The 27379-nt window shown below is 54.2% G+C and overlaps 9 protein-coding genes across 9 annotated transcripts; 5 read left to right on the top strand and 4 right to left on the bottom strand.

The window, feature by feature from the left end:
• Window positions 1–1373: 1373 nt before the first annotated feature.
• J7T55_011505 (uncharacterized protein) lies at window positions 1374–2597 on the bottom strand (the record flags this gene model as incomplete). The annotated part of the gene is made up of 3 exons (XM_053135215.1): window positions 1374–1812; window positions 1930–2207; window positions 2274–2597. The coding sequence occupies 3 exons, from the start codon at window positions 2595–2597 to the stop codon at window positions 1374–1376; spliced, it is 1041 nt and encodes a 346-aa protein (XP_052999313.1).
• Window positions 2598–3151: 554 nt separating this feature from the next.
• On the bottom strand, window positions 3152–5466 carry J7T55_011504 (methylcrotonoyl-CoA carboxylase subunit alpha; the record flags this gene model as incomplete). Its single annotated transcript, XM_053135204.1, has 2 exons — window positions 3152–3302; window positions 3404–5466. The coding sequence occupies 2 exons, from the start codon at window positions 5464–5466 to the stop codon at window positions 3152–3154; spliced, it is 2214 nt and encodes a 737-aa protein (XP_052999312.1).
• A 751-nt stretch (window positions 5467–6217) lies between these two features.
• Window positions 6218–7055, top strand: J7T55_011503 (pyridoxamine phosphate oxidase; the record flags this gene model as incomplete). Its single annotated transcript, XM_053135192.1, has 2 exons — window positions 6218–6325; window positions 6411–7055. The coding sequence occupies 2 exons, from the start codon at window positions 6218–6220 to the stop codon at window positions 7053–7055; spliced, it is 753 nt and encodes a 250-aa protein (XP_052999311.1).
• An 835-nt stretch (window positions 7056–7890) lies between these two features.
• J7T55_011502 (uxin efflux carrier superfamily) lies at window positions 7891–9815 on the bottom strand (the record flags this gene model as incomplete). Its single annotated transcript, XM_053135181.1, has 4 exons — window positions 7891–7954; window positions 8021–9249; window positions 9316–9482; window positions 9557–9815. The coding sequence occupies 4 exons, from the start codon at window positions 9813–9815 to the stop codon at window positions 7891–7893; spliced, it is 1719 nt and encodes a 572-aa protein (XP_052999310.1).
• Window positions 9816–14528: 4713 nt separating this feature from the next.
• J7T55_011501 (MAP kinase kinase PBS2) lies at window positions 14529–16573 on the top strand (the record flags this gene model as incomplete). Its single annotated transcript, XM_053135170.1, has 2 exons — window positions 14529–16118; window positions 16181–16573. The coding sequence occupies 2 exons, from the start codon at window positions 14529–14531 to the stop codon at window positions 16571–16573; spliced, it is 1983 nt and encodes a 660-aa protein (XP_052999309.1).
• Window positions 16574–18643: 2070 nt separating this feature from the next.
• Window positions 18644–19255, top strand: J7T55_011500 (rho-type GTPase-3; the record flags this gene model as incomplete). The annotated part of the gene is made up of 1 exon (XM_053135159.1): window positions 18644–19255. The coding sequence occupies one exon, from the start codon at window positions 18644–18646 to the stop codon at window positions 19253–19255; it is 612 nt and encodes a 203-aa protein (XP_052999308.1).
• A 184-nt stretch (window positions 19256–19439) lies between these two features.
• Window positions 19440–21251, top strand: J7T55_011499 (uroporphyrin-III; the record flags this gene model as incomplete). Its single annotated transcript, XM_053135148.1, has 1 exon — window positions 19440–21251. One exon carries the CDS (start codon window positions 19440–19442, stop codon window positions 21249–21251), a length of 1812 nt encoding a protein of 603 aa, XP_052999307.1.
• A 112-nt stretch (window positions 21252–21363) lies between these two features.
• J7T55_011498 (cyl-protein thioesterase 1) lies at window positions 21364–22393 on the bottom strand (the record flags this gene model as incomplete). Its single annotated transcript, XM_053135137.1, has 4 exons — window positions 21364–21463; window positions 21545–22020; window positions 22099–22189; window positions 22305–22393. 4 exons carry the CDS (start codon window positions 22391–22393, stop codon window positions 21364–21366), a joined length of 756 nt encoding a protein of 251 aa, XP_052999306.1.
• Window positions 22394–24744: 2351 nt separating this feature from the next.
• Window positions 24745–26475, top strand: J7T55_011497 (uncharacterized protein; the record flags this gene model as incomplete). Its single annotated transcript, XM_053135126.1, has 1 exon — window positions 24745–26475. One exon carries the CDS (start codon window positions 24745–24747, stop codon window positions 26473–26475), a length of 1731 nt encoding a protein of 576 aa, XP_052999305.1.
• Window positions 26476–27379: the final 904 nt, after the last annotated feature.

Genomic DNA, 27379 nt, shown 5'->3' with positions numbered 1-27379 from the left:
GGGAACATCTTGAACCCTCGTGAAGACATCATGTCCATCTTATACAGAGACTTTGACGCCATTATTTCGAGAGCATATACAAGACCCGCCTGCTTGATATCCTCTGACCTCCTATACGGAGAAGCGTTTACGCGGCAGCCATGCAGTGCTTGGAGGTTCCGAAACACAGACTGGCGAGACCCTTGAGCCCTTGCCGTCCACCGTGACGCGGTATCGTGATGCGGGCGAAGGGATCGCGGGATGTGGGACGCACAGCTCATGACCGAGATATTTTGCCGCCATGGGCCACGAACCGATCGGAAAAGGGCAGATGGTTGTGGCCCACAGCAAGTTTCCAACGGGCTGAAGAGGGTTTTCAATAATATACAGCGGCATCCCAAGCCACACGGCGGCTGACTATATACGTTCGAGAGGATTCGAAGCCGTGAAGTGGCGCATACGATGGTGTTTGGGGGCGGAGGTCTCACATGATGTTTCGGACGTCTACCAGATGATTGTGGAGGGCAAAGACCAGAAAAGCCACGGCTTTCGCCGGGGCCGGCATGTGGATAAAATGAATTCTCAATCCGAATAGGGGTCTTAAACTCATGCTACCCGTGACCTCTGCTCTCTTCCGAGCAAAGAAGGAGCGTGAGTGTCTCGGAGCCGGGTCTCTGGTCTTTGGACCCTGGGCTAAGGTATGAAGATGCGGATGTTTTACGGCCTCGTGAAGAGGTGGCGCAATCAAAAACCTATGGAAATCACAGTATGTCGGAATTGGAATCTCGTTGGCCAAATGTTGTTGGACTACAAAGCTGGTTGGCGTGCTCAAGTGCTCCGCTTCAACAACATGCCATGATATGTTCATTGGTCATGTGTAGGAGCAAAATGTCCGGCTAGATTCGGCAGGATGCGAAAAGGCGAGACTGAGACAAGAAGTAACGGCGCATCACATGTGTTGGTACCTAGGTACAGCGATCAGGTGAAAGACTCTTGAGCCTGCCGGATAACTTCAAGTCGTCGGGAGAGAGCTTTGTAGGAAGGGATCTATCTATGTCTTATGTAGATTGAATCTAGGTACGTAATACGTGTCGGTGTATCAGGCAGTGGGAGCGAGACAATTTCATGGTCTTGTTGATAACAGAAAAGTGCTCATTTTTTAGTATCTAAACTCCGTCGTCACTAATCTGAACTATGAAGATGTGAGTTGTAACTTGATTGAGTAATTCGATTTCCAGCAGCACGTTATACGCTGTCTTGGCTTCTAAAAAGGTTCATTGAATCTTGCAGAAGAAACAACAAACGCATCCAAATTCTTATAGCAGAGGCAGCCATTCTCTTCTTTCAAAAGTGCAGTGGTTACTTCTCAACAAAGTCCTGTACGGCTCAGCTGCTTAGTTCGCCTTGATCGCAGCTGGCACACTCTTCAGCTCCACCTTCTTGGCCACATACGTGCCCAGCCTGATTCCCCTATCCTCCTTCGAAGCCGGGGCTGGTCCTTCCGTCGTCAGCATATGAGGCGCCTTGATATGCGGAATGTAGGGCATGGCCCTCGTCTCCGGCGGCGGTCTGTTAGACGGGTCCCGGACAGGCGGACTGTACGGGGCAGGCTCTAGAACGATGAAGCGTGCCTCGATGCTCTGGCGCTGGGGGCAGCCTGGGCGAGTAGCCTCGTTGCGGAATGCGCTGTGGGGCACGTGGTTGAAGTCGTCTCTGAACTGGCCCTTCGGAGGGTGCGAGTCCGTCTGGGTGAACAGAATGAACTCGTCCGGGGTTTGGTTGCTCAGCCAATACCACTTGTGCTCCGGACTGTAGCGGACGTATGAAAGCTCACTTAGCTGATATGTTAGCAAATTTCTGGGAAGAGGCTTGGGATATGATGGAGTAAAAACCGTGCGACAACATCTTCCCCTCGTCTCTTACAAAGCTACATTCAAGAGGGGTGCTTACGCTAGGGTCTCAGGCGTAGTATTGTCCAACATGATAATGTCGCGCTGCAAATTCAACGTGTTGGGGTCACACACGGCCAGGGGGAAATCCTCGGAGTGGTTGACTCTCGGGCGCCAGATGTTGAAAACCCTGGCCCTGAACTTTCCGCTGCGCACAAGGTCCCGCTCATCTTCAGTCAGGGGCCTTGAGATAGTAGCCCAGACATTGTCCTTGTTGGTATCGATGTGTGCCTCGATACTGACCGGTGTGACCCCGTGCTCAGGGTTTGTACTTCTGGTCTAGATGGTGAGATATGTAAGTCAATTGCGACCAATGCTGACACAATCTGGTAGGACCTGTCTTACTCTAGCATTGAAGCCTATAACCGTCTCGACCCCCAGGAAATTCTTGAGGAATTCTGTCATCTCCTCCACATATGGCGCTGCGTCGTTATCATTGTGGACATCTGCGACCGTCTTCGACTTATGGCTGACGAAGCAAAACCCGTGGGTATCAACTTTAGGCTTGTCTTCCTCGGCCAAAGTCCTCACGTCGGTGAGGTTCAGTGGCTTTTCCTCGAATTTAGCATTGCTGATAGGCAGCTCTGGAATCACCGGGCCTCTCCAGATGTAAGGTTTTGCCCCTTTGTGGACATCATCTTCAACCATGTGATTGCTGATGGCCGTCATGTTTACTGATTCAAGCTTCGGGAGGGTAAGTGTTTGTCGACGTGGCGAGTACTCTAGAATGATTGGGTGATTACCGATATGCTGGAATTTTTACTCAACGAACAGGACTACATTGGGCATTCTTATATTTCCATTTCTAGGGCTTTTGCTTTCGGAGTCTTATAGAAATCCGTCTTGGAATAGCGAGTTAATCAAAGTCGGGGTGCATAACTAGGGATAACAACCAAGCGGTCGCTCCCGCCTCCGCACAGGCGAATACGAGAGCGAAATAGTTCCCAAATCCACAGCCGAACACGCGAGTATCAACATTCAGGGGTGCCTGCAATAACCAACCTAATCTACAGCTGCACATGCGCTACTCTCCGGTGCCCAGTTTTCCCTCTATCTGACTAGTGACAGCCTCTTTTCTACAACAACACTATAGGTGTAATGCCCAACCCTAGAGAGACAGGTACTTTAGGGTACTGCCGCAATGTAGAGAGAACATTTGACCCTTTGCGCGTAGACTTTGGCAAAATAAACTTGGCATTATTTATAGATTCCTTGGCCTCTCCTTAAGGTGAGGTCTCGTCATTCCCTTCGGATTCCTCAAACAGGACTAGGACGGTGCCGGCCTTGCAGATGTCACCTTCCTTATGCGCCAGTTTCTTGACTATGCCGCTCTGCGGTGACCGGATTACCGTCTCCATCTTCATTGATTCGATCCTGTGTTTTTGAAAAAAGTTAGTAAAATAGACGATCGTGTATGCTTCAAAATCCAGTGCATCTCTTGGACGTGCGGGAATGGATGAAGTTGAGTGACTTACACAACCAGCGGCGCTCCCTTCTCGACGCTCTCGCCCTCGGCGACCTCGTTCCTGAGGATCTTGCACGGCATCGGTGCTACCACCGAGGCGGCGGCTTCCTGCAGGCCCAGAGCTTTCTCGTACCACGACGGCTGCTGCAGCAGGAGCTCCGTCTTGAGGCCGTGCTGAAAGACGCTGAGCTTGTGTGCGTTGGTCGGGTCCGACACGACGGTGGTGTCCAGCCTCTCAAGAGGGAAGAAGGTCCGTACGCCTGTCTTTGATGGGTTGGTTGGTGTAGTAGAAGAGATGATGGGCTCGCAGACGAGATCTTCGAAGACTTGTGGTTGGTCCTGGCCCTTGCGCGATACAGTCGCTCTGAAGAGGTTGTTGCCCAGCTGTGTGATGCTTGCCTGGACGATCTCGCCTTCTTCTGAGCTGTAGTTGTCAATGGACTTGAAGGCGTAGTTCCGTTCGCCTGACGAGGCACTCCCGGACCCGAACCCAAGGACCTCGCCGTGCGCGCCCGACCTTGACGTATCGCTCTGGAGCTGTGCTGTAAGCAGTCCGAGGGCAGCCTGGACAAAGACCTCATTGTCGATGTGCCTGGGCCTAAATAAATCGTCTCCGTGCTTCTTGATAAACCCTGTCTCGACATCTCCGTCGATGAAGGCCTGACTCCTGCAGAGCCTCTTCAGAAACTCGATGTTCGTGCTGAGACCAACCACTTCGTACTCACGGAGCGCCAGCTCCAGTTTACGTATCGCCGTCTCGCGGTCCTTGCCGCGTACAATAAGCTTCGCGATCATGCCATCATAGGCCGAGGACACGGTGTCGCCCTCGATGAAGCCGGCGTCAATTCGGACGTCCTCGTCCGTCTTGGGTGTGACGAGATGCACCAGCTTGCCCGAGTCGGGCATAAACTCCTTCTCAGGGCTCTCGGCGTATATCCTTGCCTCGATAGCGGCACCTCTCTCCTCGATCCTCGCCTCAATCTCGTCCTGGGTCAGAGGCAGCTTCTCCCCCGCAGCGACGCGGAACTGCCACTCGACTAGGTCGGTGCCGGTGACCATCTCGCTGACGGGATGCTCCACCTGTAGCCTGGTGTTCATCTCCATGAAATAGAAGCGGCCGCTGTCCCTGTCCAGAATGAACTCGACAGTGCCGGCACCGACGTAGCCGACGGCCAGGGCAGCGGTCCTCGCCTTGTCCCAGAGATCCTTGCGCGTGGCATCGTCCAGCAATGGGGCGGGGCTCTCCTCGAGGATCTTCTGGTGTCGCCTCTGCACGGAGCAGTCACGCTCGCCGAGGGCGACGCAGTTGCCCAGCTTGTCGGCAAAGACCTGGACCTCGACGTGGCGTGGGCGCACGACGTACTTCTCCACCAGCATGACCTCACCGCCCTCGCCGAAGCTGGCGCGAGCCTCGGCGCGTGCGGAGGCTAGCTGGGCGGGGAACTCGGCCTCGGAGGCGACGATGCGCATGCCCTTGCCGCCCCCCCCCTTGACGCTCTTGAGAAGCACAGGGAAGCCTATGTCGACGGCGTGAACCTGCAGCGCGTCGATGGCTTGCTCGGAGCCGTGGTAGCCCGGGACGCAGGGCACACCGGCGGCGGTCATGATCTCCTTTGAGCGGGCCTTGTCGCCCATGTCAGCCATGGCGGAGGCAGGAGGGCCGACAAAGACGATGCCCGCGTCGTGGCACTTCTGGGCAAAGGTGGCGTTCTCCGAGAGGAAGCCATAGCCTGGGTGGAGAGCCTGGATACCATGCTGCTTTGCAAGGGCGATGATGCGGTCGCCATCCAGGTAGTTGGGCAGGGAGAGGGAATAAGGGGTGGCTGTAGTGTGCTGGGCGTTTCGGTCGACCTCCGTGTAGAGGGTTGTTGTACGGATGCCGAGCCTGGATGCGGTGCGTTGGACGCGGAGGGCGATCTCTCCTCGGTTGGCTATTATTACGGATGTAAATGGTGTGATATTTGAGTTTGGAGGTTGGGAGGAAGATGTGGATGTGGATGTAGACGAGGAGAGTAGGGCTCTCGATGCTGGGCGGAAGGGGAGACGCCTATGGGCGTTCTTGATGGATCTCATGGTGCTTGTGTATGTGTATGGCTTTTTTAGTAAGAAATCAGGCAGTCACTGGAGAAATGAAGCAAATTTCACATCACAGCTGGTAGAGAAAGGCGGTTTTGTTGTCTTGTCTCGCCAAAGGTTAAGACCTTGGGACCTCGGGGGACGCAATGTTGATAGTGTCGTCCTCGTCCCGAGGTGAAGGGCAATTGGAGGTCAGCCGTTGATAGCCGTTCCCAAGCTGCAGTATGCCGTGCTGAACGAACCCCTTGTCTCCAAAGCCCCAATCCCCAAAGATACCTCCAAGGACACCAGGAGCTTAGGGGATGACTGACCGTTTTTTATGAGACTGCTCCGTGCCGAAAGGAAAAGAAGGAAGGAAACCGAAGAGGTGGATGTTCATTCTCACAAGTACTTGCACTTCACTAAAACGACTATCTGGCGTGGATTGATGCTCCATGGCAATCCGGGGAACGGCAAGCAACATGTACCCTGGCGATCTACACGTAAACAACCCCTGCTGAGTCTGGGGAATGTCACAACGTCACTGCGGGTTTGGGCGACAGGGGTCGTAATGGAAATCCACTACAGCCCCTCCTTAGCTAAGCGTCAGGGCCGTCGGAGATACAGAGGGGGAGAGCTCTTCGTCCGCCTGGGTACCAAAGACTACCCAGATACACTATTACAACCAGCCTCACGCCAGCTCGCACCAGCTCGCACCATACCAAACCACATCGCGGGCTTAGCACAGGGCAGAACAACCTACGCCACCATGTCCCAAATACCTCTCAACGCAGCAGCCTCCATAGGCGACAACAATCGCCAAGTCACCTCGTCCCTCCCACCAGAGGTGATCCAGTGCCTCGAGAATGCCCGCTTCGTACGCATCACCACACCACGCCACCTAAACAACCAAGCACCCTCCTTTTCTTCGCGCGACTAACCAATGCCACCACCACCAACAGCTCCACCTCGCGACATGCACAGATAACATCCCCAACGTCTCGCTCATGAACTACACCTACCTCCCCTCCTCGCCGTACTCGCCCTCGGAGCCCATCATAATAATGACGACCAACCCGGCCTCCAAGAAGATGCACAACCTCCTGACGAACCCGCACGTGTCACTGCTCGTGCACGACTGGGTCTCGCACCGCCCGCCCACCTCGACCGCCAGGCGCCTGTCGGGCGGCGCCGCCTCCGTGTCGCCCACGCGCTCCAGCCTGGCCTCGCTGCTGCTCAACCTTAACACGAGCGCCATGTCCAGCATCAGCGCCACCATCCACGGCTCCGCCCGCGTCGTCCCCGCCGGCACCGACGAGGAGCGCTTCTACCGCCAGGCCCACCTCGACAACAACACCTTCGACTCCGCCGACGGCGTGGGTTTCAACCCCTTCGGCCAGCCCGGCCCCGGCGGTGCCGGCGGCGGCGCTTCGGGCACCGAGGACGGCGGCCGCGAGTGCTTCGTCGCGGGCGAGGAGGTCAGGGTCATTATTGTTGGCGTCAGGGGCGTGAGGATTAGCGACTGGAAAGGCAACGTGAAGGACTGGGAGCTGGTTGCGCCGGCGCAAGGCGACCAGCAGCCTAGTCTGGTAAACGGTGTTAGCTGAGTGGGCGGTCGAGGCTACCAACAGCCTAGTCTGGTAATCGATTTTGAATGACTTGAGCTGTTAAAAAGTGCTAAAAAGTGCTAGGATCTACAGAGGTCCGCTGCTATGGTACAGGGCAGCATGTCAGTCAGGATTGCATTTGAGAAGACCGCATCTGCAGAGCGAACGAGCGGATTGTGCGAGCGGCCATGTGTACTGCAAGTCTGCGAGCCGTTTACGCGGACTGATCCGGCCGAAGCCATTTGAGGGACAGAATGGAGTATGACTGGTTGACTCATGATACGGTTTGTAAGAATCTTGAACGTTAGTATCGGTTTGTACCCTCTTGGGACAATCTTCAATGTGGGAATCTCCTCTGGGACAACGTCCCACGGGATAACTGTTTATGTGTACCTAATTCTAGAATAGACTACCGTGCCTATGTAGACAATTCTTTTGCAGTCCCTTTTCACTGGAAAACCCGTGTGAACCTGCGAGCAGGCTTGATCACTGAAGCCTGGATACCACCATGATTCGTCCATGATTCTCGCCTATCTTACAACGCCGCCGCGGACTTTTTGTTTTGTCCCACTGGTGTCGTCTCCATCTACTTTCGAACTACTCCAAATGAAATTCACTAGATATGTTTGCGCTGAGAAGGGGTATTGTATGTTTCCCCTGGAAAGCCCCACCCAACCAAAAACGCCACTGCTGAACATGACCAATTTCAGCCCTTTATGCTTGTATCGCCGTTACCAATTTGTGTTTTGTGTATGCCCGTTGAGTACTCATATTACAGAGGAAAAGGAAAGGAAAGACCGATTGTCCGGCACTGGCGAAAGAGGCGACGCTGGGCTCATTGAGCCCACTCAACAACCTCAAGCGCAAGCATGACAAGAATGAGGGTCGAGGGAAGGATCCTGTAAGAGATATGTGTTAATAAATACAATGTTGCATCTCGCACAGGAACGTCAGGATTAACTTACCAGATAACATAGCTCTGGAAGAGGATCTTGGACATGACGTTCTCATACACCGAGTTGATTTGGCAGATCTGCGCCAGCTGCAGCGCGCTGGGCGCGCCGGTGAGGAGGAAGCAGACGATGACAAAGATTGGGTCGTCCAAGATGCTCACGGGCACGTACTTGGCGAAGACAGCCAGAATGGGCGCCATAATTAGCGTGGGCAGCAGCATGCGGCAGATGAGGCTGGCGACGAGCAGCTTGCTGCCGATGACGGCCTCCTCGGGCTCACCATCGCGCTTTTGCGTGTTGCGCGCCAGGTTTGCACCCAGCACGACCAGGATGAGCGGCACGGCCACGCCCGCACTCGAGCTGACGGCGCTGGTCACGCTGTTCTTGATGAATGAGCCCTCTTGGAAGAACAGCCTCTGCAGGTCCGGGATCGACGCCACGATCACCGCCGCGAGCATCGCCCATAGCGGCGGGTTCATGAACTCCCACAGGAAATTGCTCAGCTTGGCGGCGGCCACCTGCTGGAAGTCCACAGTGCGCTGGAGGGGCGGCGGCAGGCGGGAGTACACCTCATGGCGCTTCCTGTTGATGGCGGCTGTCGTCCTCGCCTTAGTCTGCTTTACCCAGCGATTGCAGCGCTTCGGGTAGCCCTTAACACCTTCCGGAATCTCAGCCTCCTCGTTGTTACGAATGCGGGGGAAGGAGAGGATGCTGTGATCGTGCAAACTCTCGTTATCCTCGCCAACGGTGTCCGCAGTGCTGGGTCGCGCAGAGTTTGTTTTGTAGTGATGCCTGCCGTACGGGTTCTTCCGGGGGGTTGTAGTGCCGTCCTCGTTAACAAGATCAGCAAGTGATGCTCGTGACTGGTTCGCCACTGGAGTGCGGCCAGCAGGCTCGTAGGTGTCTGATGCACTGCTCCGGTGGTCGTCGGTATCATCATCTTCCGGCTGCAGCAGGTTGTCCGTCTCCTCACTGCCCATAGCATCCCCGGCATATCTGCCCTCTTCGATTCGTTCATTGTCGTAGTCGGCGTACTTCTCCTTGGGAGCCAGAAGCACGTGATAGCCCCAACTCCATCGTACCAGTTGGCCCAGCTGCTGGAAGATCATCAAATACAAAATTCCACGGGCGGCGACCTCATCATCGTTATCGCCGGGTATCCTGTCCCAGTGCAGACCCTTCAATGTCTGCGAAAGGGAGATCACCAAGGAGATTGGAAGGGAGTTCGAATTGCCGAAAACCTGGGTTCCACACACATGTCAGCGAACGCGCGTCTACTAAACGAGGCGCACTAGGTTCCTGCTTACGCCCATGGCTGTGACAAAGTTTGACGCCCTCTTGTGGAATCCGAAAAGCCGGGAGACGCCTTGCGCAACCAAGTAAGACACAGCGGTCTGTATGACGAATATAATAGGTATGACAGCGAGTTCGATAAGCTTGTCGGCGTTGAGCTGAGAGGCCAGTTTCGTGAAGACTGCAGTTGCCCATGTTAGCCGGAATAGTTCTCACATCTTCTTGGAACGTTGTTCGGAGTCTTCGGAGTCGCACTTAGACATGGCGTGAAGAGCATCACGTTGAGGTTCGCCAGGAACTTTTGTTTGTCGGCGTCGAAGTGGCCCAGTCTCGCAATGATGTATCCGGGCAAGCTGACGCACACCACCTCCATAACTGCCTCGAAGACCAGGAGAACCAGGTGGTCAAGCGACGGGTGAGAATCATGGGGCTTCGTAAAGACGACAAAAGGTGACGTTTGCGCCATCGCCAGAGGCGGCGCCCCGGGGTTTGTGAGGCGAAAGGACGCAGGCATCGTTGGTGGTAGCTTCTCTTTCTCTCTTTGTTGTGGAGGTTAGGGGAGAGAGAGCCTGTGGAAAAGAAAGCAAATCGTATCTTATATCGGTGACCGATATGACCGATGCGCGGCGGCGTGGAGACGTGCTCGGTTTTAATGGGACGGTGGACTGGGGGAGCACCTGGTTTCGATGGGACCTGACGTTTAAAGTTTCCGCTGTTTGGGTCAGGGCGCTCGCTCTCTCTCGCTTCGTGTGGCTTCACACAGCCTGCCAAGACGTCACAACGATTTCACCTGGGTGAGTTGTCACCCAGAAGGCGACAATGAGCGAGGGAATGGGCGGAGGCGGCGATTATGTGCTGCCAAGTAAGGCCTTTGATGGGGGGTCTTTTGCCCGGGTCGGGCTGTGCTGGGCTGGGCTTGGGAACACTGCTCATCGACTGGCTGATTGATGGATAAGACAAGCGATGACGGGCCTGGTGTGGGAGCGTCTTTAGGGCCGCTCCAAAGGCTAAATTAAAGAACCTGCAGCAGGCTCGCGTCTGGGAGGCCCCTTTGACAGCTCCTGACTGGGGTCCAAACAGGGGTTGTCGTTCTTTCAGCCTTCCACAGCTTGAGCTTCAGCTTCAGAGTCGACCCACGGCTGCGCCAGCTCCACATGTGCACGTTCACAATCAGAGCACACAGGTGATGGAACTCTCCACGAGGAAAGACTTGACGACCGGCTTCACAGGTCACAGCCATCGTGCCATTTGCCTCAAGTTATGGTTCCAATCTCTCAATGTGGAATCGGGGCTTGCGCAATCGACCACTAATGCAGTGGCTGATGTGCAAAGCGGCAAACAGAGGAGATCTGCCAACACCGTTAGGGTGCTTGGGGCCAAGAGCACGAAACTTGAAACTAGCGAAGCATCGGTCCTTCATCGAAACATTTCCCCAGATGCAGTTGCATGGTTGTATGTGCTATACTGACTTACTGACGTCTGACCATACGAGGCGATGGCCCGTTGCTTTTCACGATACTGACACTACAACCATGGCCGGAATAAATCACATCGCAGCGGGATCACACCTGGGCGAGCAATTTGCCACACTGATTGGTCCCTGCCGACGCCCCGAGGTGGTATCGCATCGGGGCGTGCCTCCTGTTCCTTGAGCTCCTTCAGGGCAACCAACCATATTGCCCCTGATCAGCACGGGATGACAGGCATGATGACGGCGGAAAGGTTGGATCAGGTTGGAGTCCTCTTGGGGTGGCTGACAACTCTCCAACTACTCTCCAGTGCCACAGTACCTGGCAGACTTGCTTCTGCTGGGCCGGCATGTGACCACCTGAGCTGCTGCCCTCCGCCCATATACACGTGTGCTACTGTGTACATATGTGCGATGATGGGATGGCGCGCAAAGTTTACCGCCCCGAAAACCGCCATCCATGTGCTACCGCCATTGTTTGGATAGACAACGTCCTCGCGAAGCACACGAAGACTGTGCAATGCACCCGTGCCGGCCGTCGACGTGGCGGTGCTATATTGCCAAGCAGGAGAGAATATTACTCGTGTGTGCAGCGTATCCGCCGAACAGAACCCACCTCTACCAGATGAGTCGCGCCCATGCTGGGAAAACGGGTGCGCTTGCTTCACTAGAAGCCCGGGCGAGCTGCGACGATACGACCGGATGGGAGCCGCGGATGAACATCGGACCTAAGGGCGGGCAGAAACACGGTTCTAAAGTTTGACACGTCGACAGCGGAGTGGTTTCCACTGGCAGGACGACTCGGGGGACCAGCCGTGATAATGTGACGGCTGTAATATTTAATTGCACAAAATTTTGCCTTTTTTTCCCCCATTTCTTTTTCAGTTCCTTCCTTGGCGGAATACGCATGATTGCTACTAGCAACTCGAAACTATTGTGCACGGGTAGGTAACCAGTACAGCTCACAACTTAGATGAAGGGATTTCTACAAAGAGGCGTAGAAGTAGTCATCCAGAGCCGCAGAATTTGAATAGCATCCACACTTCAGTCCTTACCAGGAGGAATCTCGCATATCGGTGAAGTGGGTCATTGGGGCCAATCTCTTCTTCACGGTGGCTGTCTGGGATTGCGGGAATTCCGCGCTTGCTTGGGTTAGGGATTGGTTTTTAATAGCACATCCAAAATTCAGACTCTGGAATTGAGCAAGCAGAAAGACGTCACTATATCTCCATGCTGCAGGATGAGTGTCTTTGAGCCGGAAAAAAAAATGACGTCACCTTGACTTTTTTTCTCATTTTTCCATCTCTGTGCCCAATACGCGGTTATCTTTCCAGACGTCCCGTTCTGGGAAGACATCCAACCAAGATTTCATTGCGCCAAAGCAGTGATGTTGACGTTGGCGTTGGCGTGCGTCTCAGGCGATTGTACAACTGGCATGAGCACATTCGACCCTGGACCTCTCGTCCTCTTTTCAAAAGTCCTCGTGACAGCTTCATCGACCGTGTCCCGGGGAAAGCTGCAGCTCTAGGGTGGGGCCCAATACAGGAATAGCTGCAGAGTTGTTAGCTCCAGCATGCAGATTTCTTGGAAGGCTCCCTGGTAGTCAACAGCTGCCCCTGCTGTCTGGCAAACAAGCGATTGGACGTGAGGATGAAGCTCCAGACCAGCCCAAGCCGAGCAGGGGACGTGGGCAGGTACTGTGGCATTAACATGCCTGCATTATAACCATGGCCCTGACCGTCTGGCGGCGGTGACGATGCTGTCATATCACGCAGCAATTGACCTGTCCAGCAACGTCTGGGCGGGACCTCAGCGTCCCATGATGACATGAGCATCAACTTGCCATTAAGAATTGGCAATGCCGGGCCTGGCGAGGCGGCAAGATTCTGGGGTTGGACTTGTGCACCGCGTCAGCTTCCACACGAGGTTGCAACATGGCAGGGCCAATTGCGCTTCTAGCTGCGCTGCTGATCTGTTCTGATCTGTTCTGATCTGCCTGAGCTGCCTGCTGTTTCATCTCGGCTGCCATACTTAAACTGCTGACCGTACGTTTCAGGGCCTTCGAATAGGAAAGAGACCTGGGCGATCGGCCAGAGGTGAGAAACCTGATTTTCGGAGCCCAATGGCACTGCACCCTTTCGCAGAGATGGAATTCAAGATGCCCATCTTGACTATCTCCCACCTTTTCGTGGCTGCGCATGCAGCACTGCACATCCTTTTTTGTCAGTGCCGGCCACCCCCGGGCTGCTGTGCTAGGAGCAGCATCTCATATGTGCATTAATAAGTGGAGCAGGCGCTGGCAGTTCAGTCGGTCCCCAAGCCACCGCTCCAGAGTCAACGTCATCGCGGGGGTCGTCGTCCTCCCATCGCTTCGGCCGGCCGAGGCAGATGTCGCCATGGATGGAGGGGAGCTAGACCACGCTGGGCTAAGCTGCTATCCCCTTCTCGACTCGACATGGAATCTAGCAGAGCAGAGCGGAATAGCTGACCGAATGATATGCCCCTGACGTTATGCCCGCTATGCACGGCTCAAATGAAGCAGCTGCCGTTTTGGAGAAGCGCCTCACCCTTCCACAATGACGATTTGTTGACTCTTCGGTTGCAATTGCTGGACTGCTGGCATTGGAATGGGAGATGCAGCTTTCAGCAGCCTGCCAGAGTCAGATCGACGTAATCAGATGTGGAAGTGGAGGGGTTCGGAGGGCTGATCCCAATTGGATGATGGCCCTGGAGCAAGCTGTGGGAGTGTGGGAGTGTGGGAGAGGCATTGGAGGCGATGATGGGACAATGTGGAGGGGTGCGGCAGGGTGCCAGGCCAGACAGATAGTCTGACAGGCCAGTCAGATAAAGCTAGACTGTAGACTGCTTTGGAGACGACGGGGGGGACACGTCCCTAACCTGCCCTGCCTGTGCCCTGGTACAGGGACAAGGAAGACTCAAAAATCGCGAAGTTTGAGCCACAGAGCAGAGAGGTACCTCATTGCCCGACATCTGCCCAACCTCCGCCCGTGACTGTCCTGCACGGTACATGCGTGCAGCCTGGCGGGTACATGTCGCTGGCATGTACTGTACCCTCTCCTCCAATTCCCTCCCACTTGCCAATCCAATCAAGCCCCATATCTTCTAGACCTTCTGACGCAAGAGATCCAAGAGATCAGAAGCTCTTGCAGCACCTGTGCGTACGAACGACTTGGACCTGCACCCGCTGCCATTTTCCTCGAATATCTCTCTTGGAGCCTGGTCTCGATTTTGTCTCGTCTCGTCTTATCTTGGGCTTGACTGGACCTCACGTCACCTACTTTTGATTTTATCCCTCTCTCGTCCCATGGACTCTTTTCTGTCAGGCTCAACTCTCTTTCTCTCCTAGATTGCCTGTCTGCCAACCTAAAATCCAGCTCGACGCAACTCTGCAGTCAGCCCGACGCTGCGCTTCTTTGAGCTCTGTCGCCGCCATTAAAGTTCGCGCTTGCTTCCAAGTTGCCAGTACCAAGATTTCGGCCTCACCGCGTCTCTGGGGCCTCCGTCTCCGTGGCCGTTGTCGACTCATACGATCGAGGGAGCCAAAGTTTGCCCTAGCGTTTCTTCTGCTAAATCGCTCGGCGCCCCTTAGCCCCAAGGGCTGAGAATCAACCACATATCCGTAACCTATAGACCTACCTTGACCCTCTCGAGCAGCCGCATGCCACAGACAACGAGGTAGTCCGGCTGTCGAAAAGTTGCAGACGCAACCTGTGTGTGCATCCCTCTACTTGGCCCACAATGTCAGACTCCCCAGACTCGTCTGTACCGGCCACTCCGGACGAGCAGGTCGAAAGCAACCCCGCCTCGCCTGGTTCCGACGCCGATGAGTCCTCCGAAGCCAGCACGCCGCTGGACCCTCCTAGCGCCTCTTCCGATGCCTTACCTCAGTTCTCTTCCAAAGACCCGCCTCGCCGTGTCCCATCTCTCCGAACGGTGTCAGACCCGCATGGTCACAGTCCCGGCCTCGGTATCCACCCAAACTCCAGCGTTACGGGCACCCTGAACAATGCCCGCCGGCCACCACCGGCGGCCAGCAGCCTGCCGATGGATCTCATGGCCAAGGCGCGTGCATTACAGGCGGAGCGGGCGGGTCTGCCACGGCCCAATATGAATCCGATGGGCTCTCCTGCGCCAATGTCTGGGTCAGCCTCTCCCAGAGGCTTTCCAGGAGGTGTGCCAGGCAACTTGAAATTACCAGGCATGGGCGGTCCGTCTAGGCCACCGGCCCAGGGCTTTCCGAGGTCTGCCCCAGCCATACCTGGTGCGAAGAAGCCTAGCTTGGCAGACAGAAGAGGAGCGATGAAGCTTGGTGGGCTCCCGGGCGCGCCTTCACCGGCCCCAACGCCCAAATTATCCGATATGAACGGTGGATCTGATACGTCTGGGAAGGAGGATGCACCGCGAGGGGACTCGAAGATGAACGAGTTCAAGAACTATATCGACACGCAAAAAGGTTGGATTACCTTTGACGGCGCAGCCACCATCACGCGGACTGGCGTGAACTTTGCCAGTGGCGCTGCGTTTTCCATCTCATTAGATGAAGTTGATATTCTCGACGAGCTAGGAAAGGGCAACTACGGCACAGTGTACAGGGTCCGACATGCGAGGCCGAAAGTACCACGATTCGGACAGGGGCTAAGCGGTTTTAAGCCCGCTTCTAGGCAAAACTCGAGCCTTTCCGACAAAGATGAGTCGTCAGGCAGTGAGGGCTCGCCCTCGACACCCCGCGCTACCAGGATAGATGGTACAACAGGGCGGGTTATGGCCATGAAAGAGATCAGGCTGGAACTCGATGAGGCGAAGTTTACCACTATCCTCAAGGAGCTGGTCATTCTCCATGAATGTTCATCACCTTACATTATCGATTTTTATGGAGCCTTCTTCCAGGAGGGCGCGGTGTATATGTGCATCGAGTACATGGATGGCGGCTCGATTGATAAGTTGTACGACGGCGGGATACCCGAAAACGTGCTCAAGAAGATTACTTACAGCACCATCATGGGGCTCAAGTCCTTGAAGGACGAACACAACATCATCCATCGGGACGTAAAACCGACCAATATTCTTGTCAATTCTCGGGGCCAGGTTAAGATATGCGATTTCGGTGTCAGCGGGAATCTCGTGGCCAGCATCGCAAAGACAAATATTGGATGCCAAAGCTACATGGCTCCTGAGCGGATATCTGGCGGTGCGCTGGCTACGGGCGCGGATGGAACCTACAGCGTTCAGAGTGATATCTGGAGCTTGGGACTGACGATCATCGAATGCGCAATGGGCAAATACCCTTACCCACCGGAGATTTCTGCAACCATCTTCGGCCAGCTGAACGTGAGTGACGCACGTTCTCCACATTTCAAGACAATTTGGGCTAACTAGGAACTCGATCACAGGCAATCGTTGAAGGCGACCCGCCAGATCTTCCCGCGGAAGGCTACTCCGCACAGGCCCGTGACTTTGTCAAGTCGTGCCTTAACAAGAACCCAAAGAAACGACATACTTACCCTATGCTCCTGTTACACCCTTGGATAAAATCTCTCAGCAAGCCCGAGACGATTACCGAAGAGGCAGAGGCCGAGTCGGAAGCTATGGATAATGACCTTGCCGACGCCGCGGCAAAGCAGCTCAACATCAATGAAGGCTCAGGGGACAGCGAGGTCGCGGAATGGGTCAGCGAGGTGATGGAGCGCAAAAAGAAGGGGTTGCAACCGCCGAGTGCAGAGAGACCGGCATTGCATGCTGCACCACTCGACAGCGTCAGCCCAGCGGCCAGTCTCGAATCATAGCCAAGGATGCTCGTATATCCCCGGGGGGAAGGACGGTCTCGACCTTGCATGAAGAACACGGTGCATGTACTCCGTCTACGACAATCGCCATCCCCTCCACCCACCCTCCCAGACGAGCTGGAATGGATTGCCAAGGCGCAGACTGGTTCTGGGCGTTTTTCTTTCCGCCGGCTGGCTTCTGCCACCCTCTCTGCCTTTGCCCGAGCTTCTGCTCGAAATGGTGGTGAGTTCTTGGAGGCGGCCGAACGGGAGCGGAGTACTTTGTCCTTTTTCGTGTTTTAAATCATTCCGTTTTGAAAGCGAAGCCAAGCAAAGCAAAGCAGAGTAGGGGAGTTATTTTCTGGAGATAAAGAATATCACTTGCACACAGTGCTCTATAAATCGAAAAGACAGACCGGGCAACTTCCCGCTGAAACTGATCTATCCTCTGGGAGCTGAGTTAGTAAGGCTGACATGGTAGACCTGACCCTCGATGTGGTGGTTGAGTCTTGAATCCTTGTTACGTGTACCTCATCTACGACGCAGTCGAGGAGATACGAAGGTAATGCACATGTGAAGACATTGACACATGGCCGACAATTACAGAACCACCCGTAGGGTTGGCTGCTTTCCCCGCGGTTAGGGCATTCCAGAGCTGTCATGGATGAAACCCCAGCCAATGACACTTGTGCCGTGAGAGATGTGTGAGCCGACAGTGACCGTGATAGTTTTTGACCCGGAAGTCTACCAGCATGGTGGTAAGACGGGCTCAGCTCGGCGAGAACTGGGATGCAGGCTGTTTCATGTTCGCGGGCAGCTGATCGACCTTGCCTCAAATCCCCAAGACAGATGGTAACCCATTGGGCAGGCGCAGTGTCTTTCCTTGGGGAAACTTGTGCGGGTGAATGATGGTGGGCTGTCCTGCATGAAACAGGGAAGTTCCTCTCCGGCGAGCTTGTCGATGCTGGTTGTCGCATGCCTCGCATCGCCTCGCAGCCGGACTCAACATTCGAGATCGATGTCGGCACCGGGCGCTCTCGACGGCCGAGGACAGTCACCGCTGGTGCGGAAAAGAAATGAGGCGAATTTACTCACCCAGAAGAGACGGCGCTTAGGTGATTTGTTCAATGAGCCGGGACCCAACAACCCTGACAAGATGGCCTCATCTGCCCAGCTGCCCATGTAAATCGGCCATTCACCGCTATTCGGGTCGAGGACTTTTTGCAAAACTGAAGGCGCGCTACGAGCTCATCTCATATGATGCGGGCTCATTTATGATGTATATCTCTAAGCTGTGGGCGGCAAATGGCCTTTAACAGGGGCGGCGCCCTGGCAGTTCAGGGGAATGACATCTGGAGCGCCAGCGGAGCCAAATATAGGGGTGTCATCTACCGATAATAACAGTGGATTTCAGTCGGCATGCAGCTAAAAAAGAGATAATCTGAACCCCCCTGTGCTATATTGCAGGATGCTAATGGTTGAATATGATGCTGCAGATTTAGCCTCTCATCACCAGAGAGGTCAAACACCGTGGCACGTAGAGATTACGGGGTGGCCAAGCCCCTTCGGAGCCCTTTGGGACAGTATTAGTTGGGCCACATCACCTGGGGGCGGGCTTGCTGACAGTTATTGTCAATAGCGCATCCATGTGGGTGTGCTGACAGGTAGGCAGGTAATATTTCAGTCAGGTGTTCGTGTAGATGGATTTCTTACAGACAGTCGGTCTTCTCGAAGCACCTGGCACAGCTCCAGGAAACAAAATCGCCTTGTAAGGCGTGATAATCTTCCAAGGGAACAGCACAAGTGGAATGACCAGCTCTCACTCTTGGAAGAAACTCAAACATAATAGCCTGATAATCTCGCAAAGAGGATAATCTACAACCTTCACCTCGAATAATCTCCCCCCGGGACGGAAACCTGCTCGGGGACGCCACCGGACTCGAGAGGGAGGGAAGGGATGGGTGGAGGTGGGTCAAAGCTCGCGAACCCCAACCCCAATTAGCCCCGAACTCCAATCCCGACAAGTCGTCTCCCAAAAGTGCCCGTTCCAGCAACAACAACACCATCTCCTCCTCCATCACAACCATCACAATGTCCTGCTTGGCGACCAACAAGACCGTGCAGCGCAAACTCGTCCTCCTGGGCGACGGCGCGTGTGGCAAAACATCCTTGCTTAACGTCTTCACAAGAGGGTACTTCCCTACCGTCTACGAGCCCACCGTCTTCGAGAACTACGTCCACGACATCTTCGTCGACAACATCCACATCGAGCTGTCGCTATGGGATACCGCCGGCCAGGAGGAGTTCGACAGGTTACGAAGCCTTTCCTACGATGACAGCGACCTGATCATGCTGTGCTACAGCGTGGACAGCCCCGAGAGTTTAGAGAACGTCGAGAGCAAATGGGTCGGCGAGATAACAGAACACTGCCCTAGCGTCAAGGTCGTGCTCATCGCCCTGAAATGCGACCTGCGAGAGAACGCGGAAGAGGACGCGACGGCGGCCGACAACCCACCAGCGAGCACGAAGCCCACGATCGGGTACGAGCAGGGCCTGGAGGTCGCCAGGAGAATAAATGCGATGCGATACCTCGAGTGCTCTGCGATGCGCAATCGCGGCGTCAACGAGGCATTCACAGAGGCCGCCCGGGTGGCGATGAGCGTCAAGAAGGATAAGGAGGACAAAAAGTGCATCGTTATGTGAAGCGATCAATGGGCACTCAACGGGCTCTCTATGGGCTCGTCGGTCCGAGGGCCGGCTGTCGGGATGGCGTCATGCGGCTCAGGACGGTCTGATAACGGCATCCAATGTATCTCTAATTCCTAATAAATGGCTACAGAACAGACCAGACGCGGCAACGATACCTAGAACACTAGCTGTACACAAAATGGCAGCCTCTTACCACACGTCTCTCCTCACTGCCACAGACTGTCGCTCTCACGTCCACCTCGTCATCGGCAGCAACTCGCTCGCTGGCAAGAGGTGCGAGCAGTCCATTGCCACCGGCGCAAAACCTATTCTTATCGCGCCCGAGCCCCCACCAACTCAGCCTCTTCACTACACCCTCGCCAACCTCATTGAGTCAGGCCGGGTAGAGTGGGAACGCAAAATCTTTACCGAAGATCTTGCCCTCAGTCGCGGCCGGGACGAGATAGGCAATGTGGTTGATGCCGTCTTCGTGACAACAACCAATACTGCCGCTTTGGGCGAAGGATCGTCGGCGCAACTTATCTCAGCAATATGCAAGCGCAACCGCATTCCCGTCAATGTGGTCGACAGCCCTAGCCTCTGCAGTTTCTCCATCCTGTCCACATACAGCGACGGGCCGCTGCAGATCGGCGTGACCACCAATGGGAGAGGATGCCGCCTCGCCAGCCGCATACGCCGTGAGGTCGCTGCGTCGCTTCCGCCAACCCTGGGAGCTGCTTGCACAAGGTTGGGAGAAGTAAGGCGCAGGGTGCAGGAAGAGGACCACCTACTTCACGAAGCTCTCAACGGCGGTACCCTTACCGCTGGGGAGGATGAGGAAGGGCTAGAGCAGACGGCAAACTTCAACAAGCTGGTCACCGAGGAAGACGTGGACGCTGTGAAGCACAGGCGCATGCGCTGGCTCGCGCAGGTTTGCGAGTACTGGCCGCTGAAGCGCTTGGCAGCCATCAGCGATGATGACGTCGAGGCTGTACTGAAGTCATACTCTGGCAGCAGCAGCACCCCTAGCAGCGCATCCAGCATCGGAAGATCGGAAGACAGCAATGGTACATCTGCTAGCTCACGCGGCAGAATTATCCTGGCTGGCTCCGGTCCCGGGCACCCTGACCTGCTCACTCGCGCAACCTACAAGGCAATCCAGTCCGCAGACCTCATTCTGGCCGACAAACTCGTCCCCGAAGGCGTGTTAGACCTCATCCCCAGGCGGACGCCTGTCTCCATCGCACGCAAGTTCCCTGGCAACGCGGACAAGGCTCAGGAGGAATTGTTGGAACAAGCAATCGCGGGTGTCAGGCAGGGCAAGGTAGTGCTGCGACTCAAACAAGGCGACCCCTTCATCTACGGCCGCGGGGGCGAGGAGGTTGAATACTTCCGCAGGAACAACCTCGGCGACAGGGTGGTGGTTCTGCCCGGAATCACGAGCTCTCTCAGTGCGCCGTTGTTCGCAGGGATACCGCCCACGCAACGAGATGTCGCTGATCAGGTGCTAGTGTGCACTGGTACCGGCAAAAAGGGCAAACCGCCATCGCCTCCAGAGTTTGTCGGAAGCAGAACGGTCGTCTTCCTCATGGCTTTGCACCGCATTACAGGTCTTGTGGCGGAGCTTACGCAGCATCTTCCCTCAGAACTGGGCAGGACAGGCACCACCACAACAACGGAGACAATATCAGAAGGTGCTGGGCCGGCAGAGGACGTGGTACATCAGATGATAGAGACGAGCGACGTCGCACAGCCAGTAAAAGCCACGAGAAGTCTGTGGCCAAAGTCGACGCCCTGTGCCGTGATCGAGCGAGCTTCTTGTCCTGATCAGAGAGTAATACGGACAACACTCGAATTTGTTGCTGAGGCCATTGAGGCGGAGGGAAGCAGGCCACCGGGCCTACTTGTTGTGGGGAGGGCGTGTGAAGCCTTATATACACCTGAAAAGGGGAGATCGTGGATCGTTGAGGAAGGGTTCAAAGATTTACATTTGGATGAAATCCGGCTCTAGCATGAAAGCACCACCGTGCGAAAGAAGAACATCTGATTCAATTCCATCAAAACTGCAGTACTTCACCTAGTTGGCCCCCCTTGTTCCTCTTTTACTGAGCGGCGCGCCTGCTTCAAAGCTCATCGTGCCGGTCTCTGCCCTTGCCCTGTACCCTCTTGATAAACGCCGTCACCTTCGCGAGAACCTCCTGGTTTATGCTGTGGCCGAGCCCACTTCAGAGCACAATGAGACGAGTCAGCGATCTGAGCGCAGGGCGTTAAAAACATGCGAGTAGGTTGGGAATCGCAACTTACGGGATGATGCTGGAGTCAACGGGATACCCCAACTCTTTAACAATGTCTCTCGACTTCTCTGCCCAATCCAGATTCATCACCGGGTCCCTCTCCCCGTGGATCATTAGGACCTCGGTCCCCGTTCCCTCCCTCGCGTGCGGGAATTTGCTTGCACCGCCCGTCTTCCCATCGCCTCCTCGCACGGCATCTGCCAGAGCAAGGTACCCAGAGAGACAAAACACGCCCCCGAGTTGCACGTCCGCGGTGACGCCCGTGAGCAGCGCCATCACGGAGCCCTGCGAGAAGCCGCCCATGATGATCTGCGACGCTGGAATGGCGTGCTTCGTAATCTCATTCTGAATGAGGGAGAGGAAGAAATCCCGGCTCTGCAGCATGCCCTCCTCATCCTGGTTCTGCTGCGTCAGGTCCTCGAAGGTGACGTGTGGCCCGCGCTCGCCGCGGATGTCGAACCATGCTGGTATGGGGCGTCCGCCGGCCTTGTATGTCGAGAGTTCACGTTAGCGGCACTCACTTTCTGGCTGCCCTACTTGTCAAGGGGCTAGGAAAGTCCTCACCGATGTCACGCTGATGGCTGGGGCGCTCGGGAGGATGAACTTTGTGTCATGGAAGAGGCCGCTGTCCTGCCAGTTGCGCACAATAGGAACGCTGTGTTGGGTGTGAGTATTGTGCCCCTGGAGGGACTTCGGAGAGGCCGGGAGACGAACCCATCCCTCAGGGGCAGGTATGGGCATGTGAAAAGTGAGCGAGTGCCATAACTTACTAGCCATTTCCGCTATCGCCAAATCCATGAGCGATGATGACCGTAGACTTATGCTCGGTGATAGCCGGGTAGATTAAAGGCTGCGGCATATTAGCGAATGCGGCAGTAGCCAGTCCGACTGAGGTCATCCTGCAAATAATTTCCCCTTTCCGGCGTGGCTTTCAATAGTCCCTTTAATCCTCTTATAGAGCTCGCGGCTGGGTTGTTATGCTAACGTTATATTGTATTTGTTTTTCTCATGATGTCTCGGAGTACGGCCCCACCTGATTACAAATATTTGTCATGCTTTACTCTTCACCATCGAAGATTACGAGATACTGTGAAAAGCGCGAGCGCAAGCCTTCCAACCTACAGAGAAGGTATTGTTGCTAATTGCATTGGATTTTACTTTCTCATCGAGTGGGATTCTTTTTAATCATCAACTCGAACATCTATTTCTAAGGTCAACATGCATAATATGTACTGCCTTATGTAAAAAACAAAGTATTGTTTACTGTGCAAGTAATGTTCACTTTAAGCAGCTCATTAAACGCACACACCGCACATTTCATGATGGCTACTTTAGGATGGCACTAATAAGACTACTGTGAAATAGAAAGCGAGGCCAGAGCAACACAGTGGGGCTTTAGCATAACATCCTTGTTAGAGAGTGAGCTTGCATAATTATGTGATTCGTACATACCCTAGGTGATACACAAATTGTGTTCAACGTCAAGTGCGATGTTTATTGAATATCGGCTGCGTTAGACGCGCAGTCATTGCTTTGAATGTAAAAGATTGACGATGCTGACCGTGTTCAAATTGGACTTGGGCAAGGACTGGTAAGCATGTGAATCTACTGTCTGTTTGCGAAGATGTTTGAACGGTCCACCGCATGTCTGTCACTGATTGCAATGTATAACTCATCTGCCGCTTGCGTGCCTCCTTCCTATCATCCCTCCCAAGGCTGCGGGGCGCGAGGGCAAGGATGTATACGGCTGCTAATATTTCGGGGGCGGTGTATATGCTATTTCCTGTATGACCATAGCGGATTGAGCAGTCTTGACGAGGTGACGGGACAGTAGTTGCAGTGCTTACCGGCAGCAGGATAGAAAAATCTAGGAAGTGTTCTTCTCTACCGAGATGTGTTCTAACTTTGGGATTACCATATTGTGCATTTGCGCGCGTCTCACACAGAAAGACACTAATTATGGACACATATGTATTCCTCTGAGTTAATTCACAATATCTGACTGGTTCAATTAAACAAACATTACAAATAGGCTCCCCAGGTACAGACAGACAGAAACTGGCGTTTGTCGACCCTCTACCTGGATATACTTACCCATCTTAGGACATTGCCTTCGGCCAGGTCTGCAGTATATGTTATAGATGTGGTTGATGGTCACGGGGTGGATTTGAAATCACCAGAGCCGGTACAGAGTTCAAAGAGATAGACCGGCTCGAATCTCAGATACTTACCGCGACGGCTGCCGGTGGAACATTGCCCGGGGCGGGTTTTGTACAAGGTCTATTCGAGGAACTCAATCTGGGCGTGACGGTCGCTCCACTATTTTGAGTTACAGTAGATCACCTGGTCAGTGTTACGGTCGATGCCCTACCCAGAAGTACGGTTGACCAGGGATTTCAATTCAATGTGTGTTTTGGGCAGTCTACCACCCCCTGGCGCAAATTTCAGGGCAGCAATTGAGCTATCCATCGACAGTGCAGTCAATAAAGACAATTGTGCCACATACTATATTGTAGCTATCCAATCGCTTTGTCTTCGCCGACCGAATGAGCACATAACTTGGGGAGTAGCTGCACATGGAATGTTTACTCTAGTCTCAATTTGCGGTGGTTTCTCCGATTTAGTTGCCACCATCTGATTTAGTTGATAAGATGTTTTACCGACGTTGGCTGCATCAGGGGTCCTCGCCCAAAGTGTTTCTGCTTAGCATTCGAAACATTTGGCATTTCTTGGCGACGCAACACCCCGATGGCTGGCACTTGGGGATCAGAGCAAATAGTTCCAGAAGCTGTCCGTGCTGGCGTGGTCTGCATCTTGCAACAGTCGGCTGTTTCCTCACTACCTGGTTCTGATACTGCTTCAATCCAGGAGAAAGGTGCCCTTACCCCTAATTTTAGACGTTGATCGCTTCCACATACCACCTCTGCCAAGTGAACTCTCACACACCCTTCCCTCGAATCAAGCACTGACAAGCGCGGCCCAAGACAAGAGACGCCGACTGAGGCGTTTCACTATGTATGGAATGGCATTATTCATTGCCGACCATGTCTACTGACTGATGCACCGGCTCATAAGGCCATCTCTTCGTCTCTTTCCTTAGATGCTCCTACATTCGTCCCAAACTTCCTATTGCATGGTTTTGAAAGAACTGTGCTTCTTAACCCCAATCCCAAGGAGACGGCTTGCTTGATCATACTTAAAACAAGCACCATGGCAGCAATCTTCGAGAAGCTGCCATCGCTTCCGATGGCGGACCGGCCTGACTCAATGGCATCTGTCGCCTCGATTCTCACCAACGACTCCGTCGTCTCAGACGCCACAGAGACTGTTGCTCGGAAGCCTTCTTCCGAGGAATGTCACCAAGATGAGGCCGATGAGGGCGACGATTCGCTTGTTTTTGCCATCAGGGCACTGCGCCTACTCGATAATCCGCAGACTGCTGCCACAGAAGCAATTCAGGCTTTCGACCCCAGCGCCAATCTGCATCCTGATCTCGTCAGGCTCTTGGTAGCTGCTGCTATGAGACACCCAGATGTTGCCCACGGGCTGATAGAGCTGGGCCAAAATATTCATGGTGGCCAGCTTAGCCGTTCAGGGGCCTTGCAACAGCATGGCGACCTTGCCGTCCAGCAGCCGACCGGAGTGCTGGACCAGATCAGCATTTCTTCACTACTATCCAGTATCAGTGAATCTACCGCCAGGAGAGCGCCTTCTCCAAACAGGGACAGTGCCAGTGTACCATCTTTGAAGCGCCGTCTGAGTGTTCTAGCCACGAAGAAGACATCGGACACCCAACAGGCTCCACCAAAGAGAAAGGAGAAGATTTCAGTTGACACGATTAAGAAGATTTGCAAGGCCAACTTGAAAGACACGAGGGAAAGCATTGACAAGCTGGAACAAGCTGACTTCGATGACGAATTTCTCAGCGCGGATGAGTTGAAGAGGCAGGCGGAAGAGTATCTCGGCCACGAGACTGGAAAGTTCGCGCTATGCCTCGCACTCACTCTGAAAAACGAGGAGCAGCGGTGGGAAAGCGTCACTCACCTCATGACCACTATGGCAGACAAGCTCAAGATTCTCTTGTCCACAAAGGGCCGATTCGGACCATCGGGAGATGTTGGTCTTCCAGGCCAGGACGGATTCGGCATCCGCGACTGCTGGGTCGTCCTCTCTGAGGCTGAACAGGAGAGGCTGGCCCTCGACAAGCAGTGGGTGAAGCAGCTGAGAGACGCCGCGCAGGTTGCGCCTCGGCACGCAGCCAGGGTTTGGGAAATACTGGACATGTGCGACCATATCCAGGAGACTGTCGCACCCCAGCGGTCTTCGGAGGAGAGAGCTGGCTGCCGAGACAGTATCGCGGCTCGCCTTGAGGAAAGCTTCGAACCACCTGCGACACCGAAAGCATCGACGGAGAACAAGGTGATCAAACGCCCGGCCATGACTGCGCGCTCGCCGGAGGAAATCACGGACCGGTGGTGCTTTTTCTTCGATCTCCTCGACGAGGAGGCCGCCAGGCGATGCTTCCGGGAGCTGAAGCTGTTGCGCCAGCTTTTCAATGCCGCCAAGCAAGCACCTACCGACCGGATGGGCAACCTGAAATCGAAGGCGAGGAAGGCTTTTGCCGAGAAGCAAGACGACGATCTGGAGCGGTGGTTGGACACCAAATGGGCCATGTCAGCCATGAAGGGCTTCATGATGACCAAGGCGGAGCTATATGATGTCGACGGCAGCGCGGACAGCTTGAGCAAACTGGAAAAGCTGGATGATGCATTTTGCAAATGCTTCTGGGGATGTCTGGGATCTGGTGACCACAAGCGGATAGCACAGGAGGACGGCAAAAAGTGGGTGATGGATATCATGAAGGTCTTCCAGCACAGGAGAAGGTATGAGGTCATGTTCAGGCTGAGAGATATCCTTCATTTCATGCAGTCAAATATGTAAACGGTGGAATGCTTTGTAAGATAATTTGTGGCTGGCCTCAGAAGAATGGGCAGAACGAAACAACTCAGGACCGATAAAGAATTGTTATATGATGAATTAGAAGAGACGTCTCACATGTCAGATGGTACCCAAATAGCACTTGTCACTTTCTCACAGTGAAGGCGAGAGGATGCTTTTTTATCACGCACAATCACGGATAGGCACAAGATGTACACTTTCGTTGTTGACACTGCAGCTTTGACACAATTCCCCTCGAAACTATTGTGAGTACCCCCAATCACCGGGCTGGTTGAACTCTTTTGGTGAGCGTATTATGCAATAGGGCGCATCTCAGCTTTCCACGTTCGACATAACAATTGCCACAAAGATGGCAGGAAAGAAAAGCATATAGAATAAGCAGAGATACGCTATGTGATATCGCCTTGAAAAATGTCTGTTCATAAAAAAGCGACAATGAAGTCCCGTTGACTGGCCCCGATCTCTTAAATGGAAGAACCAGAACTGGCTGAAGTCACAGGAGACGGCGGGAGGTTTGAAACTTCGAGGTCAGATACTGTCTATGACAAGCATCATCACAAAGGAGGCAGCAGAAGTCTGACCTGTGGGGAGCATAGCGGTGGATTTTAGGGGCCCTTCGCGGAAAACACTGATTCAATGCCTAGTTAGACGCAACAATGACTCTTTTCAGGATCTCTTCTTCATTGGAGGTTGTCTGGAGTCTTTCTTGTGACACAATGAGATTATTGGAGGGATACAGTCCTCTACAAGCACCCAGGAATTAATTAAACAATGGCACTCGCGTGCTTGTGTATATTGTATGCATATATACGAGACAAATCGGTGATGCTATGCTTTCGTCAGTGTAGCTCCTCAAATGACGACGCCCCTACTACCTGGGAGCCTT

Source organism: Diaporthe amygdali, assembly GCF_026229845.1.
Source record: "Diaporthe amygdali strain CAA958 chromosome Unknown NODE_2_length_3802984_cov_64_841326, whole genome shotgun sequence".
Classification (NCBI taxonomy): domain Eukaryota; kingdom Fungi; phylum Ascomycota; class Sordariomycetes; order Diaporthales; family Diaporthaceae; genus Diaporthe; species Diaporthe amygdali.
The sequence above is the reverse complement of the archived record's forward strand: the minus strand, read 5'-3'. Positions and strand labels throughout refer to the sequence as shown.